Raw genomic sequence first — 19,725 nt, forward strand, 5'->3', positions numbered from 1 at the left:
TACTATTAAGGAAGCAGCATGTTTATATGTCCTGAAATTACACATTTTTATGTATACACAAACAATTTTCTCAGTGAACCGTTTTATCATTAGGAATACTAATGTTGCTGTTAGGACCCTGCATTTACAAAGGAGGCTCATAAACAAGCTAAACTTATGCAAAGATTTCAGCTGCCTTTTAGTAAAAATGTTCCAAATTCCTATTGTTTATTATTACATACCTCTTAAAAACTTGTTTCATTTTTTCAATTATGTAATTTTGTTAAATCTGATGATGATTGCAGATGGTACAAAGATTGGCATCTGGATTAATCATGCTAGTTTTGCCACATCATGAGTTTCAGTTTTTTGTTTGTTTTTAAGCAGAACAACAGAAATGTATAAAGTTCACAACAGCCCAGTTGTGTATTAGATGATACATTAATACTGTGTTTCTTGTATTTTCTCTTATACTTGCAACATCTATCATAATTTGGGTACTAAATAGTGAAGCTATGACGATGAAATCTCCAGTGAATTACCCTAATAGTGGTGGGGTTTGGCTTTTCTTCCCCCCATGTCGTGTGATTGCTAGTTGACCTGATTTGTTCTCTTGGCTAAATCACAACATGCTGTTCCCTGAGCCTTTCACTTGTTTTTTTCTTCCAGAGAAGTGCAAACAACAGGCACCAGTCTCTGCCAGTGTCTGACACCACCTTCCTGCTGTTTCCCTTAAATCTTTCTCTTCAAGTTTGTTCAAACCAAAAAAAAAAAAGAAAAAAGGAAAAATTTCAGCTATTTTTACTAATTTTTTGTGTGTTGTTCTTGTGGCTTTGAAATCCCATCTTTCTGAGGGAAGCAAGCAATGAGGCAGCAATACCAGTGACTATCAGAAGTTGCAGAATTTGGTAGTATGCCACCATTCCTGCTGTCCCTGGATGGGATGTGTGCTCTCTCCTACACCACCAGGACACTCAGCCTGCCTTCTACTGCCAGGTCCCCTTCCTGACTGGTGCTGGACTGCATGGGTGACCTCCAGTACCATCCTGCTTCTGTAAGCAGTGCTCCTCCTGCTCAGTTTTCATTTGTGCATGCTGCTGGTATTGCTGGCAGGAGGGCAGTCTTTAGGTGCAGGGAGTGGAGGGTGCAGTAGGAGCAGGATCCTTCTGGATGTTTGACCTCCCACGCTCAGCTGGGGATGTGCTCAGTGAGACTGTGAGCCAAGGATGTGCCCAGGAGTCTCCTCCCTTGTCCTGCAGCACATCTCCATGTGGGAGCTCTCCTGCTTAGTGCTGGCAGCAAGGGCAAATGCTTTGTGCACTTGGGATTTCCCAGTCACAGGCACCTGTGTCTAGGAAGGCTGGAGAGGAATGCTTGTGTATCTGAGGTGTCAAAGTTCTCACTGACCACAGTTACCACTTGAGAAAAGGTGAAATCCAGTTTTAAGGTTCTTGTGGGTAATTGTTTAGATGAGAAATTTTTGGGAAATAACAGATGTTTTTAGTGGTTTTTCAGTCTTCAGTGGAATTGCTCATGATTTTTCAGGTTTAAGTTAAGACAGGTTGTTACAAATGCTTTTTGTTACATCCACTGAGTCATGGAATTTATTTGGTTCGTTGTATCAACATTCCAAAGATAGTGAGTGGAAGAGCTTATTTCTGAAAAATAAGCCATTTTTAGTGGAGTTTTCTCATTTGGTAGATAATCTTGTTAGTATGTAGTACTCACAGAACAACATTTTGTTGTGTGAAAGCAGTAGATGAAAGCAGTGACTCAGTGTTTCAGGTAACTGCCAAAATAGGTAGCGTGACTATCTATTAGGGATGGAAAGGGTTTCATTAGAGACTAGACTGATTTTATTTTAACAGTTAGACCCAAACCTGCTCCGTGTACTCAGTTATTTGTTTTGCTATTTGCTGCCTTGTATTTAGGAGTATTCCCGTGGTTAGACTTTATAATGTTCATATTTACTGTGGCAGTGCAGGAGCTGAAAGGGACCTGGCTGCCAGCTCTGGGGGCATGTGGTGTGTGTTGGCCCTGCCCGCTGGCACAGGCAGGGTGAGGAGGGCAGCTTCCAGCTCAGCCTGTTTGTTCTTCAGTGAACTGCTGCTGGTGAAACTCCTTACTGGTGTGTTTTTATTCAGTTGCTTTGAATGGTGCTGAAGTTGTCGCTGAGACAGCTCGCCAAAGCAGCGGTCTGGCTGGGGAGTGTGGTGCATGTGGCGGATACCCCCATGCACCTGCAGGCTTGGCAGGGCCTTGGCAGTGTCCAACTAGGGCAGTGGTCTCATTTGGACTGTTTGTGTTTTCTTACTGATGGAAGTAAGCCTGGTCTGGTTCTGGGTCCTCTCTTAAGTCCATCGATAGATGTATTCAGTTTTAAAGCATTTTCCATGTGGTTAGCTGGTGCTTAGTTACCCCAAAGTGGATCAGTTTTGTTAAATGTGTGCCAGATAAAAGGCATCCCAGTTTGTCAGATGTTGGTAAGGTGTGCTGCTGCCTCCCAGTAGCATGGTCTGTTCTGTCTCTGTTAAGTTGGCTGCAGGAAGTAGGCTCCACAAAGCCTGCTTTAACTGTCCAAGGGATTCATGGCACTCCCCTGCCTCTGGTGTGAGCTATTTGAAGGAGAAATCCTGCTTTATCTCCTGTCAGATGGGGAGGAGAGGTTGGATCACTCTTTCTTTTGCTAAAATTATGCCTACAGTGGTCCACAGAAGGCAGTGTAACATCCTTATCCCTTGAGAATAAAAGGGCAGTAGTACTGTGAGTGTTCAGGTGCTTCTGCATGGTGGGTGATGTTAATTACAGGTCAGTATTTTTACTGGTGTCTTGAAGTATGTTTTGAACATATACCTGAAAATATTATTTTCATTCTCAATTTGTGATATCAAAGACTTAAAACTCTGCTCTTTCCTAATTTCTGTTTGCCCCTAGGGCTTTAACTGCATTTTTGAAGTTTTATTCATGTGATTGCAGACTGTGTTCCACGAGGTTCGCTTAGCCAGCAAGATGGGCACTTCTTAGGAAGGGACTGTGTTGAAAGGAATGAAAATCCCTTCTGTTTTTTTTCTTCTAAAACTTGAATGAAAGTGATAGTATAGCAGAAAAGAAAGCTGGTTTAAAATTAGGCAATGAGCTTTGGATAGGAGAAATGGCTGTAATGCAAATTTCTTTAGTGATAATGCTGAGCAAAACTAAAACTGAATTTTTGACAGATGATTACATAGGATGTTTCTTTGTGTGTGAACTGAGTGGGTTTTAAATTTTTAAAAATGTTCAGCGCTCAAAGTTGCAACTGAATTCAGTGTACACTGTTGGTATCAACAGGCTTTGTAGCTGTGCTGTAAGGAGTAAAAAGCTTGAAATATTCCCTCCCCCCTCATAGCCTTAAACCTAATTTTTTACGGATTCATGTGCCACTTCACGTAAGTCTTTTTTTTCCACTACCTGTAGAATGGAACCAATACTACAAAGTCCCACAAAAATGTAGGTGTAGTCATTAACACATCAGCTCTCTGTGTGTGTAATTTCTCTAGCCATGTTCTGAGGGTCTCCTCCCTACAAGGGACTTTGAGGAAATGAGTTTCTTCCTGCGTTCATTGAAACTTGGATTGTTTAAGATGTAAATTAAAAAAAAAACAAACAAGGTTTGGTTTCAACCTGAAGGAGCAGAAGCTGGTTGCTGGCTCCCCTGAGCACCACCTAGACAGGGTGCCTCCAAGAGAAAGAACACAGTGAGCTGTCTCACACGTAGCATGGCCTGTTCAGCATCCTGCACAGGATCCCTGTTGCACGGACTCTCTGGTGGTTTGTGCTGAATCTTGTGATTCTGCAGTCTAAATATGTTAAATTTTTTTTCTTTTTTTTTTGTGGTTTCTATTCTGTGTGGGCCGTACAGGTATTTTGAAAAAGGAGGAAATGAATGGTGTTGCTGGAGGTTAATACCTTTTCCTTAAAATGCTGTAGTGCAAAAGCCAAAATATTTCATGTGTCTTGTAATTACAATTAGTGGTGAATTTACTGTCCTAGTTTAATCTTAGAGGTGTAATGAGCTTTTTTTCATGTTGGATGTTAAAATTGGGGCTGATGTTCTAGATGATCACAATGTAATAAGTGAAATAGATGAATATACTTGGAAATACTTATAATTTGCCTTTTCTTTAGTTTCTTATTTAGAACATGTTCCTTGCCATGTAAGCAATAGAGATTAAGAGTTAGGTACTGCAGTCAGCAGCTTGTCCTGTGTGCTCCAGGGAGCAGAGCACTTGCCTCGAGGGTCAGTGGGCTCTCTGTACTTGGGAGATTTTGAAGATCATGAGGGTAGAAATGGCAGTAGGAGCTACAGAAGTAAGGAGATTAGGAAGTTCAGGGAATTAACGACTGAAATTCACTTCTCTTGACACAAATGCAGCTTTCAGATACTAAATGACTGTTATTGTAACTCAGAAAAATAAATTTATTCTATTAAATTGTTGAGGGGTTTTGGCCTGCCTCTCTGCTTCATGGGTAACTTAAAAAAAAGCTTATTTGGGGAAAAGTTGCGGCATCTTGTATTTCTTCCTTCATAGTTTACTTTTTCTGAGGAGGGTGAGAACCAAAAGCCCTATGGGAAGAGACATTGCTTGCTCTGTTCCTGCTCAATAGGTGACCTCTGCTTTTAGCTTCCTTTCCACTCCTTCAGATAGCAGAAGCTACTGTTTGTTTTTGATATGTGCAAAAGGCCTGTGCCATTTTAAATTCTTGCAGAACTGCCATTTTGTGGACACAAGTGTTTAGAGCTCTCGGTTTGCCTCCTTATGACTGAATACTGCAAATAAAATTTGCTGTACTTTATAGTATTTCTCTAGGTAGATGTTTCTTCTTCAGGACTGCTCCTGGCTTTTAGTCTTTTCAGCATAGAAGTAAATGGAGGGATGGAATGTAGTGAGCCTTTTTTTCAGAGTGGCATGGTTGGAGAGTGTCACAGAACTGGTGTTATCTCGTGACCTGTTAGTCTGCATCACCAACAAGTGACCCATGAACTTGCAGTGTGCTTCTCCCTGCTTGCTGCCTCTTCCCCAAGGGGACAGGGAGCGTCTGGTTTTGGCAGCAAATGAAGCTGAAATGGGCACATTCTGCTGCTCTCTTTCTGTTTGGATACCTTTTACAGAGTTGCCTGCAAGCAAGAGTAATTGCTGCACATTTCTCTACATAGATGAAGAGGGAGATGTAGAGATAGGCAGGAGCACGTCACCTGCAGATGTGCAGCCCAGGCTGTTAGGTTTTATCTCTCTTGACATAATGTTGTGTTCTAGGCAGATGTTTTCTACATAGACAGGCAGTCTTCTAGTGTTCTGCCACAGATGTCTTGTTAACTTTGGCCAAGACAATAGGTGCTTTCTGAAAAATATAAATAGGTTTTTCTTACCTTATAGAGGGATTGTAAGCATGACCTTGTCTGTGCATTACATATCTGTTTATAGTAGTGGGAGTAGTACAGTGTAATAATACATCAGCATTTCTGCTGCTCCATAGGACACTAGCAAGGACTTGCTTTACCTTTGATTGACAAAGGCAACCCAAAGGAGTGTCATCATCTTTTTTTTTAACTTTTCTTCTAACTTCATAGCATACAGCCATAAAGTAATGTATTTAGTGGCATTTTTTCTTAACCAGAATATTTATTTTAGCTCTGAAGAAAGAAAAGTTACTGCTTTTGACCTTGTAACTGTGTAGTAAATATTCCCTTTCCAGGAAAAAGCTGCATGGAACCTAGATAGGATTGTTTAAGGCCTTTTGGGAGATTTTAGAGAGGTTAGGATCACATTCATGCATGCACAGACTATAGTGGTCAGAGATGACAAGAAACATGAGGTGGATGTGTTAGCTGGCTATCCAGTTGCTGCCAAAACTGACAGTTGTCTGGAACAAAACTTTATTAAAAGCACTTTAAAAGAGAGCTTTGTATCTCTGATTATTCCGTCACCGTAGCAGATGTTCAAATCAGATGTTGTCATTAAAAATTGAGTTTTCCTGAAGATGCATTTGTTTTTCAGTATCTGTATATTTGTTCTAAATGGACTAAATGCTTAGAGCAGTATTTTAGACAGTGAGAGTTAACTAAACCTGGCCTCTGTTATCACTTTCTTTAGCAATGGAGTGCAAAATGGTCGGTGAGAACTGTCTTAACAAACCTGTTTTTTTCTGTTTCTTTGTAGCATTCAGGCTCTGGCAGCTTGCTATTAAGTGATGGACGTTGGCCTTGTTGAAAAAAACACCAAAATCCTTCTGCCAAATCAGAACTTGCTCTTGGTAGTTCAGAATAGTATAGAGAACAGTTGCAAGTGAGGAATCCAGACCTTTTAAAAAAGCAAGTAAATGTGACACTTGGGATGATATAGCAACAAATTTCAAAGAAATGGATGCCATTCTTTGTCATGAACATGTTCAGGATATCACCTGTGTAGTTTATGTACGTTCAGAGTGTTGACTTGTCAGGCTTGTTCTATATGTGGTATTGTAGCCAACAATTTGAAATACCTGGTAAATACCTGGCAAATTTTTTATTTAAACTATTAATTGTGTGAGTTCAGAATAAACTGTGTAAATGAGGCCATTTCCAGAAGGAATATTATTCACTGTTGATACTTTCTCAAGTGGTGGGGTTTTTTTGTAGCAGCTTTTCTGTTTTACTGATATAGGAGGGCTTTCATGATGGGGAAAGATATTGCAGACTGGGGTTTTGACTTAGGAAGTACACTCTGATCTTGCCTAACTCAGTACTGTTTATAAGAGCCTAAAAGGCATTACTGGACATGGAAAGTGATTTTGGGTGTGGGGAATTATTCTTCCCAGTGGACTGTTCTGCAGTGTTTCTGTTACAGTGCCCATGAACTGATCTATTGAATTCAGTAAAGGTGTGCAAAGGAGACGAGAGAATACAGTGATACCAGTCTTCAAAGTGTAGCCTCCTGAGTGCCATTGAAGGGTGGCAATTCCAGACAAACAGCTTTTGATCTATTAATAATAAAGAAATGTAAAATCATCAAGCTTGGAAGAGACCTTCAAGATCATCCAGTCTGACCATTAGCCTAGCAATATCTTTGAAACCAATCTATATCACTCGGATCTAGACACCTCTTAAACATCTCCAGGCCTGGTAAATCCACGACCTCCCTGGGCAAGTTATTCCAGTGTCTGACCACTCTAAAAGTAAAAAAGAGATTTCTCATATTTAATCTGAATTTCCCCTGTCTCACCTTAAGGCCATTTCTTTGGGTCTCCCTGCTGAAGGCAAGAGCCTGGAAGAGCCTGGCCCCCACTTCACTACAGCCTTCCTTGAGGGAGTTTTGGAGAATGATGGGGACCCTCCTGAGCCTTCTCAAGACTAAACAACTCACGCAGCCATTCCCCACAGCATAGGTTTTCTAGACCTTTTACAAGCCCTTTATTTGACAGGCTCCAGCACCTCAATGTCCTTTTTAAAGTGAGAAGCCTAGAACTGAACACAGTATTCAAGGTGTGGCCTCACCAGTGCTGAGTACAAGGAGTAATACACTGTGTGTTCTTTCAATTGTTGTTTGTCCCTTCATTCATCACATGAAGCATTATTCAACAGACTCAGGAAGGACCTTGCCGTGGTTCTGTTGCTCATAGCAGTATTTGCTATGCTAACGCTTCCTGTACACAATGCACCTGGAGTTTTATTGAAAGTCTGGGAAATGGATAGATAGATAACATGTTGAATGTTCTGTGCTGTATCTTATTTTCTCTGTATTAATTAGTTCATACTTGCCAATTCCTATCTCTAATATTAAAAAACCCATCCTGCAAAAATAATGGCATCATAATTTCTGGGGCAAGATGAGAAAAGTTTGATTGGTGAAGAATTCCTTCAAGAAGAGCTGCCAGAAAGAAAAATATGGCTGAAAACTGACCTATTATATGGTTTTACATGCCAAATAAAACTAAATGTTGATTCATTTTCTGAATAATGAATAAAATTGAAATGAGACACAGTATACCATTATTTCAATGAGTATTGTGAAAAAAGTAGCTTTCAGACCATCGGCATCGTTAATTTAGATTTCAGTCTTGAAAGCTGTCATAGACATACAGGTTTTACCATTTTTTATGCTTAGATATAATTTTTAGAGGTGCTCAGTCAATTGTGGCTTTTTTTTCCCTTTTCAAATCTTTCTCTTACATTACTGTTTGTCTTTCTTGGGTACTGCACTGCACCTCAAACAGGTTGTATTTACACCTGTGCAGTTGTTGTTTGTGGAATTGAAGGAAAGTGTAGTTTCTTGTATGCATACATAGGGGAAATACTGTCACTCAGAAGTTCCTGAAAATTAATTCTTTATTGATTCAAGCATTACTCTTGAGCCAGGTGTGTCTTTCAGGCAATTCAGTTGTACTTCCAGGAGGTAGGATTGGTAGTGGGATTAGTCAGAAGTGAGGTGTTGCCTAGGACAGGGTTGCATGCCAGTTTAGCCCCATTTACAGTAGAGCAGACCCCGGGGATCTGTTGACCTCTCTGTTGTTTGAATCACTTGCTCACTGTGCTCTCAAGGAGCCATCCTGAGCTACCATCCTTGTGGCATACACCCACTCACATGAGTACATGTTGTTGGCCTTTGGCCAAATTAAAGCACTGGTAGGCAACTTGTAAATTCATCTCTGCCTCTGCTGCCTACAGCCATCTGATGAGACACATAATCCTCAGGAGATCCCTAGAATACAGCGCCTAGCTGAAGGCAGGGAGAATTAAACATTCTTAAATTGTTACCCACAAATGTCTCCTAGCTGGTCTGGAGCTGGCCCAAGTGCTTTATTCATAAGTCTTTTTTCAAGGTGTTGGCAGGGGTTCCCTCAGGAACATAGTTCTCAGTGACTCTCTTCTCTTTTCCAGGTTGTTGGCTGCAAAATTGAAATAAAAAAGTGGCAGCACAGACATGAAGTCTTAAGATCGTTACAATTTTTTTAACGTTAAAGAATTGATTTCTGTTATAGAATGATTAGCAGAAAATCACTTATCTATCCAGCAGCCAAAGTTTTCTTTATTTTAGATCAAGTTTCTAGACTGTTGAACTGTTGGGAAAAGTGAAATAAACAATGTTCAAGAGCTACTGTAAATTTAAAAATATTTCCAAAAGGAAATAGACTGCTGCATCTTGGGGACAGAAGGGACATGGAATATTTTCCTGTTCTTTGGGCACTAGAAGAATTAATTTTTATTAACCCAGCAATCTATCCAAAATGCATTTCCTTGTCAACTTTTTAGTCCATGGGAAATTGGTTAAAAGTTGTACTGTGTTTGGGGATATTTTTTCCATATCAGAAAAAATTCTCTTCTTAGTATTTTAATATATATAATATTCGTCAAAAACTGCCATCTTTTTATGTTCATAGGAAAGGGTTTTTTTCTTATACTTTTAGATTTTCCACAGTTGTGTTTTTTTTAGCCTAAAATTTTGGCAGTTCGATTATTTCCCTCCCACAGGTTTTATGTAGACCAAAGCCTGATCTGTCTGCTAATTATCTGCCTTTTACCCCTCAGTCTCCTTTAGATTAATAAGAAAACCCTGTTAAGTTCACCTAGGCACCTTAGCAGTGCTAGGGGGTGTCTGCTGTGTTATGTGCCTCAGTGTTCTCAGGTGCTGAGAAATACTGCATTTTACTGTGCTTTAAAATGACTCTTGATTAATTAAACAGATTTCTGTTTTTTCTTTACCCTGAGCTTCGATATGTCCCTCTGTCATTAGGATTTTCTTACCTTTTATGATCTTTTCAAAAGGCTAGTTTCACTTGAACATCAGGATATATTTTTATCCTTTCCTGTTTCATCTGCTGCCACTGTTAGTTTCAGATACCGCTAAGGTTTTCAACTTGAATGTAGTACCTTGAACTTTTTCAGGTTACCTGTTGGTTGGAGGTTATAGTAGCTACATAGTCTTCTGTAAAACAAGTTAATCCTGTTCCTTGGGAAGTCAATTTTAAACATTTCTAAACTCCCAGGTTAAACTTTGTCATGAATAATCTGTGGCTGTTTGTTAAGTATTTTGGAAGAGCTGTAACCCTGGGGCATTGGTAAGTAGTGTCCTCTAGGCTTTGGATTGTCTGGACATAAGTATAGGTCTGGGATTTTGGTTTTTTTGCTTTGCTTTAAGTCTCAGAGATTGTCTCTTTCTTTCTGCCCTACTGACTGCTCATTTCAATTCAGTGGGATCTTCTTGGCGTCAGGATTGTGATTGCCATTGGATGGTGATGTACTTCAACGGCTCCTGCTAAGAATGGGCTGTATTTTTGCTGTTACCTTGAAATTAAACTCTTCTGAAATTAAAACTGCTTGGCTTTATGCCATTATACTAACATCTCAACTTGATTTCTTAGCACATTACTAATTTTTAAGGCTGTTTCCAGTTCTGTTATCTGTGATTCCCAAAACCAAACAGTGGAAGAGAGACTATTCAAGACATGGTTTCGCCACACAGGTCAATTTTTTTACTTTGTTTTTTTGTTTTATCAGTGTCTCAACCCCACTGCCCAAATGTTCTATTTTAAATTGAACAGGTGTTATTATCTGACTTAGAAATCAAGATTTCCATTCATTCCATACAGTTTGATGTTAGTTGTTTGTCTTGCTTTTTCACTTGACCAAACTCATATTTTAGTGCTCCCTCTATTCCTTGACTGACAACTTGTCCTGGGTCACTTTATTCTCCATTGACTTTTATAAGGCACTTCCAATGGAAGAGACCTGGATCAACGTTTACCTAACTACAGAATAGTTTATTACCAAATAGTTTGTTTTATTTGAGACAGAACTATTAGCTTCATTAACCTATTTATCTGGAAATTAAAAAAGTCCTTTCTGGTTGGTTCTTCAGTAAGGAAAACCCAGACTTTCAGAAAGATAGGGAATAAGAAGGAAGTTGAGTGCATAGTTTGATTGGGTTGGTTTTGGGTTTGGTCTGGGTTGGTTTTTTTCCCTAAAGGAAGCAAGAGAGGAGCTCAGTTGAAATACATGTGGATGCAGATATGTATCTTCATGTTGGTGAATGGAGAAAAGCAGTTATGTGGCCTCATTTTTAAGAGACTGCTTAAGGGTTTAAAAATCTGGGTTTAGTAATTTTCTGTAGTCTGTTCTGCATTTGGTATTTTAAAGCTTTTCTTCTACCTGCTTGTTGGTAAATGTGTATTCTGGAACGACAAGAGCTATCATACTCAATTGTTATGAAGTTAAATTATTGGAGCATCAACATAGTGGGTGGGATAAAACAATATTTAGGATATTCCAAATTGAAAGAAACAGTTACTTAAGGACTTCAAGGATTGCATTGCAGTGCTGTTAAACAGTGGTTTCTATACTTGGAGTGGTTACTATACTTAAAATCTGGTTTGATATCTCTAAAGGAATCCTGATGAAAAAACAGATAAGGGAGTGAGGGCAAAAAAATCCCCCTGCTTTCCAGGCTGCTTTTCCTGCTGTTGAAAATGTGTACGCTGCCTCTCTGCCTCCTTTTTTGCCCCTTGCCCTTTTAGCTGGCTATTAGTTAGAATTACTGTTCTAAAGGATGCTACTGCCATTGAGGAAGACTACATGGCACCAATATTATCAACATTAATGTGAAGTTTTGCTAAAAATACACTGCAGAGAACTCTCATACTGTGTGCGTTACCATAAAATCTGAGTGCCTACTAGGAGCACATCAGGAAATTCAATTTACATTTGGGCTATTGTTAAACTGTCTTTTTCTATTCAACAGATAGGTCTCTGTGTTGAAGTATTTTGCTCTGCCATTAAAAGCTATATGCATATAAATGCATTAAAGAAACCAGACCAAACCAGTTTGGCTTTCACTTAAGTGAAAGGTGATTTGTGCTGGCCTTGAATTCAGGAGAAGGGGGCCTCAATCTAATCTGGAGAGTTGTTCTAAGAAGAATTTGGCTTCTGCATAATGAACTTTATCTTCATTGTAGAAAGCTGACAATGTGTGAAGCTGTTGATCTTTCTTCATTTCAAAGCTGTAATTGATGGCCAGATAATAAGAGTCAATTCAGGGTAATAAGAGAGTCAAAGATAAATACTGAGTTGTGGAGCTTGATTCCATATTTAGTGGAAAAGAAAAATAGTCTGATCTGTCAACCCTTTGTGTTTGGATCTGCAGTGCTGTTCTGTGTAGTCTACCAGTGTTCAAGATAGAGGTTGTGGTACAAGAGTATCACAAAATATGCAGTTTTAGAAGGTGAATAATTGCAGCTGCAACTCTCTGCTAAACTTTTTCTCCTAAAGTATCAATTTCATTGAGGCCTGAGCAAGTACTTGGTTTAATAAGTGGATCATTTGCCAGTGTTCATGTATTTGGGGGTGTAGAGCCTTGGGTTGGGATACAAGTGTAGTTGCACTTCACTGTTTTTTGGTCACTGGTCCTGAAGTGTTCTGACTGCCATGGAGAATCCTCTGGAGCTTTACATCTGTTTTGCTAAGGTAGAGTGCTGTGTAATAGATTATATCAAATGCCATGAAAAAGCTTGCAGATTGCTTCTCTCACTTAGAACTTTGACTTTTGACATACCCCATTGCCTAAGAAATTCTCAGAGGAATTTGGAGGTTTTTGTCCAAAAAACTTCCTTTTAAAAACGTCCTTTTCAGGACAAGGTATCTGTATATATATTGTGCTGGACCACTTCATATATATTACATTAGTTTTTAGAGAAAAGGCTGTCTATCAGTCTGATAAAATAGGAAAATGTTGGTAATTTAAAAAAAAAAAAAAACATAAAAAAAACCTATCAGAAGAAGCATTCAGAATCTGTAGTGGTTACAAGAAATAAAGAATGTAGTTTTTTAGGACTCTTCCATGAGTTTCAGGTGGCCCTTCAGGTTTTCTTTGGAAGATAGTACAAATTGGAATGGCAGTGGGTGGTAGCAATGCCACCTTTCCTTCAGCATCATGGTAAATATGCTGTAAGTACTTGTGTAATGTGTTTGGATCTCCCTTGAGTTAATGAATTGGCTTTCAGGTGTAGGAAGGTGTAGGACATTAGTTCAAATAAGAAGTCTGGGTATATTTTCAGGACTGTAAGTTATGTCAGTCTTGTTGATAGCAAGACATTGTGTGAGCAGGAGAGTTTATAAAGTCTAATGCTTAAAAAAAGTTATATGTCACTTAAATTTAATATGTAATTTTTGTAATTTAAAAAAGAATTGTCCCTCACGTGAAAGTTGTCCCTCACATTTTAAAATTGCCAGTACCTTTAAAACTGCCTTTTTAAAAATCTTTAAAAGTAGGTAACTTGTGCTGAGAACTGAAGGTACAGAGCTGCTTGTTCTTGATAAAACAGCTGTGTGTTTGGAAGTGGATGGTATATTTAAATTACAACATGAATGAGGAAGGCAGTTCTTGGGATCCTTCCTGGGATTTCTCTCTGAGAAAAGAAGGTTTGAGTCCAGCTTTTCTGTCTTGTCCTTTAAATCACAAAGATAGCAGAGTGCGTGTTGCTTTTCGGTTTTGAATATTTAACAATAACAAAACCCAAACCAAAATAAACCCCCTAACATAATAGCAAAAAACCACTTCAGCAGAAGTAGTGAAGAGAATGCAGTGCATTCATTAGTGTGTGTAGGCTCCAAAATTTGAGCAGAAAAAGAAAGTGTTGTATTTTATCTGTGCTGTGGGTTGTCCCTTTGCGTGCTACATCACCATTCTGACTGGTGAGTTAACCCAGGGGTGGTGATCTCTTTAGTGCATTAGTATCTAAACACAGCACATGAGACCTGTGGTAATTCAGATGAGCCTTAGCTATCCACAGTGATTATTGGTCTCCCACATTTCATAAAATAAACAATGGTATGGTAGTATCTATTTCTGTAATGTACACATGGTTTTGTAATTGCTGGAGTTACATCAGTAATTTTAAGTGATCACTGAACTTTTGCAGGCAGTAACTATCAAATAGGCTAATAAATCAAAATATTGCTAGACCTGCTGCATTAAATGGTTTACTTTGCTAAAGTAAAACGCTTTTTTTTCAGTGACATACACTTAGAAACTTCTATTGTTATAAAGCAAAATAGTAATAATTTAAACTTTTCTGACAAATCTGTTGTTATTAATTCCTTACGCTTTTTCAGAGCAATACTTTCCCATTAAGGTATGGATTATATCCATACATACTGGGGAAGATATCTGTTAAAAACATATATCTATTAAAAACAATATATCCTTACTGCACAGTCCATTCATGTCAGAAATATTTTTTATGCATATAAGTGTTCAATTGGTTGTAGAAATGCTTGAAAGCAGTACACAAGCACAGTTTAGGGAGCAAGAGTTTAAAGAGGATTCCTGATTGTTCTGCACTCAACATGCATGTATATACACAAACAGTTTTAAACCCAGGGAGTTTACAATCCAAAGGATGTAGAAATTTGAGAATTTTTTACTAGGCAAGTTCAGTAGTAGCATTGCAGCTGCAGTTTCAAACTGTGTCATTCCCCTGCCTTGCTGGAGAAGAGTCTCCAGCTCTATGTAAGACTGCACTTGGGTGTACTAACAAAATGTGGTGTCTCCAACCTGCCACTCATAGTTTGATTTTTCAAAAGATTCTGCCACAAACATTTCCTGAATGTTTCCTTCCCAGCTGTTTATGTCTTGGTGTGATTTTCTTCCATTGGAGGAGGTGTGTTAGCAGTTCCCTTGGTAAAGGAGCTTGCTACACCTCACTTCTATCATCTGCCTTCCTACAGGAGCAAGGGCATCTGGAATTAGGCAAATAGCAGAAGCAGTGCTTTCCCTGCCAGAGGGGTTAGCTCTATGCCCAGGAGTGGCCAAAATGTCAGAAAGGTCTGTCTAGGGCTTGGATGCGGAAGATTTTGAGATACCCAAGAGTCCCATAGGAAAGTATCATTTGACTTATTAATAGCAAGGGGGAAGCTACATTGATGCATTTGTTAGAATGTTAAGGTGATGGGTTGAGGTTTATAGCAGCAGTTAAACTTTGAAAACTAATTTTCACAAAAACAAAGTTTCAAAAACTTTTTTTCATGGCACTGTTCTTTGGTGAACTGCTGTGTTGTCCTTTGGGACTGAAAAGCACCAGCTTGTTGTGTCTTAGTTGGAAAAAAATGAGGCTATTTTACTATGTGGTACTTGAAGGATTTGCTATTACAATAGTGCATTAAGACTTCAACATGAAATATCTTATTTAAAATAAAGCAACTGAAATACTTCCAATTGAAGATAAACTGAATGTTCAAGTAGATGAAAAGGTAAAAAACACAGAATGCAGTTTGTGTAAATACAAAAGACTTATTTGTCTACATCATCTGTCAGACTCATTAAACAGCCATAAGTGATTTAAATACAAATTAAGAAGCTGCACATCATGTTGCAGCTTACTCATGTAGGCTGAGCTCATCAGAAACTCCTTTTGTTCCTCCATTTCCTTCCACCTTACTTTCCCTGCAGATGCCAGCAGCACTGCTTTACTCCATTTACAGGGCTCTGTTGAAGCCATCACCTCTGCAAGGATCTCTGTTATTCCGGGTTCCTTTTTCATTGCTGATCCTGCTCCTTTTTTCTCTGACCTTTGGACCTCCATGTAACACTGCATTCCTGTGCATGGGATGAGGATTGCAACCTACCTTCTGATTTTCCATTTTTCCTCCTGTAATTCCTGCTTGTTGATCTTTGACACTGACAGTCTAGCATTTAAAAAATACAGAAAACAAGAGCACTGCAGAATATATTGCAGAACTGGGAGGTTTTATGCTGGAAACCACTTTGTTCCTGTCAGCTAGTTTTTAATCTATAAATAATTGCCGGGTTGGCGTATTGCATACTGCAGGCTCTCTGTCTCTTCCATGCCTCTAACAGGTTCTCATTTTCAACCAGAATTGACAAAGCTATTCTGATATGCAGAACTCGCCACAACATTTTTGTAATTCCTTGAGTGCTTTGGCTATTAGGTAACAGGTGGTGTGTCATTGTCAAGTTGAGGGTACAAATCCTTCGTTTGCGTAGGCCAGTGGTATGCTTGGCTTGTTTGTGAAATGTTCCACTACAAATATTGGGAAATATAATGAATTTATATATGTATTTTTTTAGGAGCAATGGATGAACTTCATAGCCTGGACCCAAGAAGACAAGAATTGTTAGAGGCAAGATTCACGGGAGTAGTAAGTGGCAGCACTGGGAGTACTGGAAGTTGCAGTGTTGGAGCTAAAGTAAGTCCTAAGAGCAGTCATTCAGATCTGCCATTTTGAAATACTAATTTATCTCAGACCATCTAATTTTCATACTGTTAATGTGATTTACTTGTAAAAGCAGTGGCTTGGAAGAGGGTCTCAGAAAAATCCCTCTTGTCTGTTATTTTGCTTTGAGATAGGATTGTTTATCTTGAACCTTTCTGTGACATGGATGTTGAATTGTTCTTAAAAACACCGAAGAATGAGCTTATACGGGCTCTTTAGTGGCTTTGCTGTGATCAGAGATGAAAGATTTTCACATTATTTAGGTGGAGTTGTCTCTGCTGCAGATGACCATCTACTTACAGAGTAGTAGTGTGTGACATCTGTTTTAATATTAAATTTTTTTGAAGATTAGTACATATAGATAAAAAAAAAATTTCAACATTTCTAGACATTATATCAGTTTCTCTTACTTTCATTCTAGAATTCCTGTCTTTTAATATCTAAGCCAGGATGCAGCACTTTAGGAAGAACCTTATAAACACTGAATAATTACTTTCCATATGTTGTATATTTCCTTTCAGTTAATACATCTGCAAAATAATTTTGTCTTTGTTGCATATTCTGTTCAAGTTACTAACTTCAGCTTCCAAAACTGATTGCTGCAATACTGTTGCCTAGCCAGAGGTACTCCATTTTGTTTTTGTGCATTGGAATGTTCTACATCAAGTATAGTACTTAATAGACAGACATTAAAAAGGTGTCATACTAATGTTTTAGGTGCATTTCCCTCATGACTAAATTACTTCTGAATTCTGTTTCCAAACTGTTTGCAGTGCCATCATGTTTTAAGTGCTTTACACAAACTTGTAGTATTTTTAGCTTCCTATGCTGTGTTTTAGTTACCAGTATAGATTACAGAACCAAATACTTCTTGATAGAAGACATTGTTGGAATTTCTGAAGACATGTCATGTATCAATGGCTATGAACAAACTACACAGAACTGAAATTATTATATAGTGATCTTGCATCATAATTTGCTTTGGAGAGTGACGTGAAGGCAAATGTCACAAAACTGTAAAAAGATCACAAACTTGTTACTGTCATTTAAAACAAGAAATTAGTTAAATAGTCAGGGGAAGAAATGAGGTTGGATTGACACAGTGACATTGATGCACTGTCTAATTGTCTTCTCATTATAATTGCAAAATTGTATATTTGCCATATCATGCTTAAAATTAGAAAGAGACAAACACAATGATTCTGGCCCGTTTTGTTTATTTATTCCTTGGATTCTCTAGTACTGCTTACTCCCCTAATTAATTAACTCATTTTAATAGCTCAGGTAGTTGCTCATAGTTCACATTACTATTTATCCTTTTTTATTACTAAATCTGTACTTCTAACTTCATTGAACTTTTACTTTTTGATACAGCTGTTTCGGTCCATTGCTTTGTTGCAAATTTTCCCTCATAATCTGTCTGCTGCTGTATGTGTAATACATTTTTTTTAAAGGCATTGTTGGGTTTCTTGGGGTTCCTCCTCTTTAAAATTTGATTCCCTGTGAGTCACTGCTTACCATTTACATAAATCTATTGAAGTCTTTTTCTTGTTGTCTGTTGTTCAGCTGATTTCAGCTGTTAGCCAAATTACATTCCACTTTCACATTTTCAGTTTGTTCATCCAAGTTAGCCAGAAAAAGAAATTTAAAACAATTTCCTTTTTCACTCTGCCATGGAAAAAATATATTTCTTGTCCCTGATGCATTCCAAGATTTGTATCTCATCCAGTTGGTTTCCAAATGGATATCTTGATGAAGTGGTGTTTTTTAATACTACCAAATGCTTTGATAAATGTTTGCAGAAGATACTGTTACCACTGTTTCTTACAGGTGCATATCCTCATCTAAGACACTGTTATTCTTACCTTCTAGTCCTGTGATTTGTTACACCATCAGTAAAACCACAATTCCATCAGTTTTGTTTGTATTTCTTTTGTTTGTGACCATTCAGTGTATCCATGCTGATAATGTGAAGTGTAGTAGCTGATCTGGGCTGTGTTTGGAGAAAAATGCTTTTTAAAAAATAGAGTCTGTAGTCTTGGGGGGGATGTTCGGACAGGCTTATCTGATTCTTATTTGAAAAAACTGATAAAACATTTTTGATCTGATGTACAGAGGTAACTGCGAAAATACGAGGTATAAATATAATATCCATTGGTCTGCCCTCACTTTGAAGGCCAAAATGAGAAAACTTCTTTGTGTACAATGCCAAATCCCCATGTTCCAGATTCTGATTTTCCTAAGCTAGCAAGACAATACAGAGCTTGCAACTTTAATAGTTATTTTTTAAAATATTCTGGATCATTATATACTTCTAGTAATTAAATTGAAATGGACTCTCAGCTATCCTTACCATATGTGTTGCTGAAGAGTTTTGGAATTTCTGGGAGTAAAAAAGCCCATTATGTTCAAGCTTTTTCAGTAAGCAAGGTTGGAAGTACAAATGTAGGTTACTGATATTATTGTTGTATCAGACTTTGATGGCCAAATACTGACACAGGACAAGGAAGAACAAGATGCAGGCATTTGTGTATACTGGAGACTGCCCTGGGGGTGAAAACATACATGGAAACTTTGTGTGTTTAACTAACATTTCTCTGGACATTGTAATCCAGTGATGATTTGGTTATTCAGATGTCACAGATGAGTACTCTCCTGCAAACTGATACCAGGCTGGAATTTAATGCTGAGGAGCAAACTGCCTTGGAACTACTTCACTTCAAAGTGTTTGTTCTGCCTTCTTGTATAGAAGAGACAGGTCCATCAGTATAAGAGTTTTGGTGGGTTTTTTTAATAAAAAGACACTCAGCTGATGATGACTCATTAAAATGTCCTCGTGACATGCTGTGTTCAAAAGATCTCTGAATAAATCAGCCTTAGTAAATTTCTAAAAAAATATTGTAATTTGGGACTGTATCACTACTTGGGGCTGTTGCTGTTTTTTCTTCCCTGAGTAATGTAAATTTATTGTGTTGGGGGAAATTTGCTTTAAGAATGTGGAATAGTACTGTCAATAGGTTCTAATTTTCTCCAAGACAAACTAGACTATTTGCAAAGATTATTTTTTAAATCAATTTCATGACAGAAAATCAAAACCTGTTTTAAGTAACACCTCTTTTTCTTCAAAAATTGAAAAATTCTAGTAGTCTCTAGAACTTCCTCCAGTGGTTTTGAATATGCTAGGGTTTTACTTGGCTCAAAAGCAACGGAAATTCAAAATTTACTGTGTCCTGTCAAAATATTCACCTGTCAAACTTGTTATCCCCCTTTCCAGTTACAAGTGCTCCATAGTTAACTTTTCCATGAGAGCATGAAATGACTGTTACTGATTGTAACTGTGAGTGGTAACAGTGGATTATCTTTTATAATTCTATGTATAATGTTGAGTATTTTATTTGTCTTGGTAGGCCTCAACAAATAACGAGAGTTCAAATCACAGCTTTGGAAGCTTGGGATCTTTAAGTGATAAAGAATCAGAGGTAAGTGTATGGGGCAGATCATTATTA

The 19,725-nt window shown here is 38.2% G+C and overlaps 1 protein-coding gene across 3 annotated transcripts in view; it reads left to right on the forward strand.

Moving 5' to 3' along the window:
• Window positions 1-19,725, forward strand: part of TLK1 (tousled like kinase 1) — a 68,193-nt gene that overhangs the window by 9,825 nt on the left and 38,643 nt on the right. For all 3 annotated transcript variants that reach the window (XM_064718227.1, XM_064718229.1, XM_064718228.1), the window contains exons 2-3: window positions 16,074-16,192; window positions 19,627-19,698. In XM_064718227.1, the coding sequence (XP_064574297.1) occupies window positions 16,079-16,192; window positions 19,627-19,698 (186 nt within the window). In that variant the 5' untranslated portion in view covers window positions 16,074-16,078. The remainder of the gene's footprint in view (window positions 1-16,073; window positions 16,193-19,626; window positions 19,699-19,725) is intronic.

The sequence above is a fragment of the Zonotrichia leucophrys genome, chromosome 7 (assembly GCF_028769735.1).
Source record: "Zonotrichia leucophrys gambelii isolate GWCS_2022_RI chromosome 7, RI_Zleu_2.0, whole genome shotgun sequence".
Lineage (NCBI taxonomy): Eukaryota > Metazoa > Chordata > Aves > Passeriformes > Passerellidae > Zonotrichia > Zonotrichia leucophrys.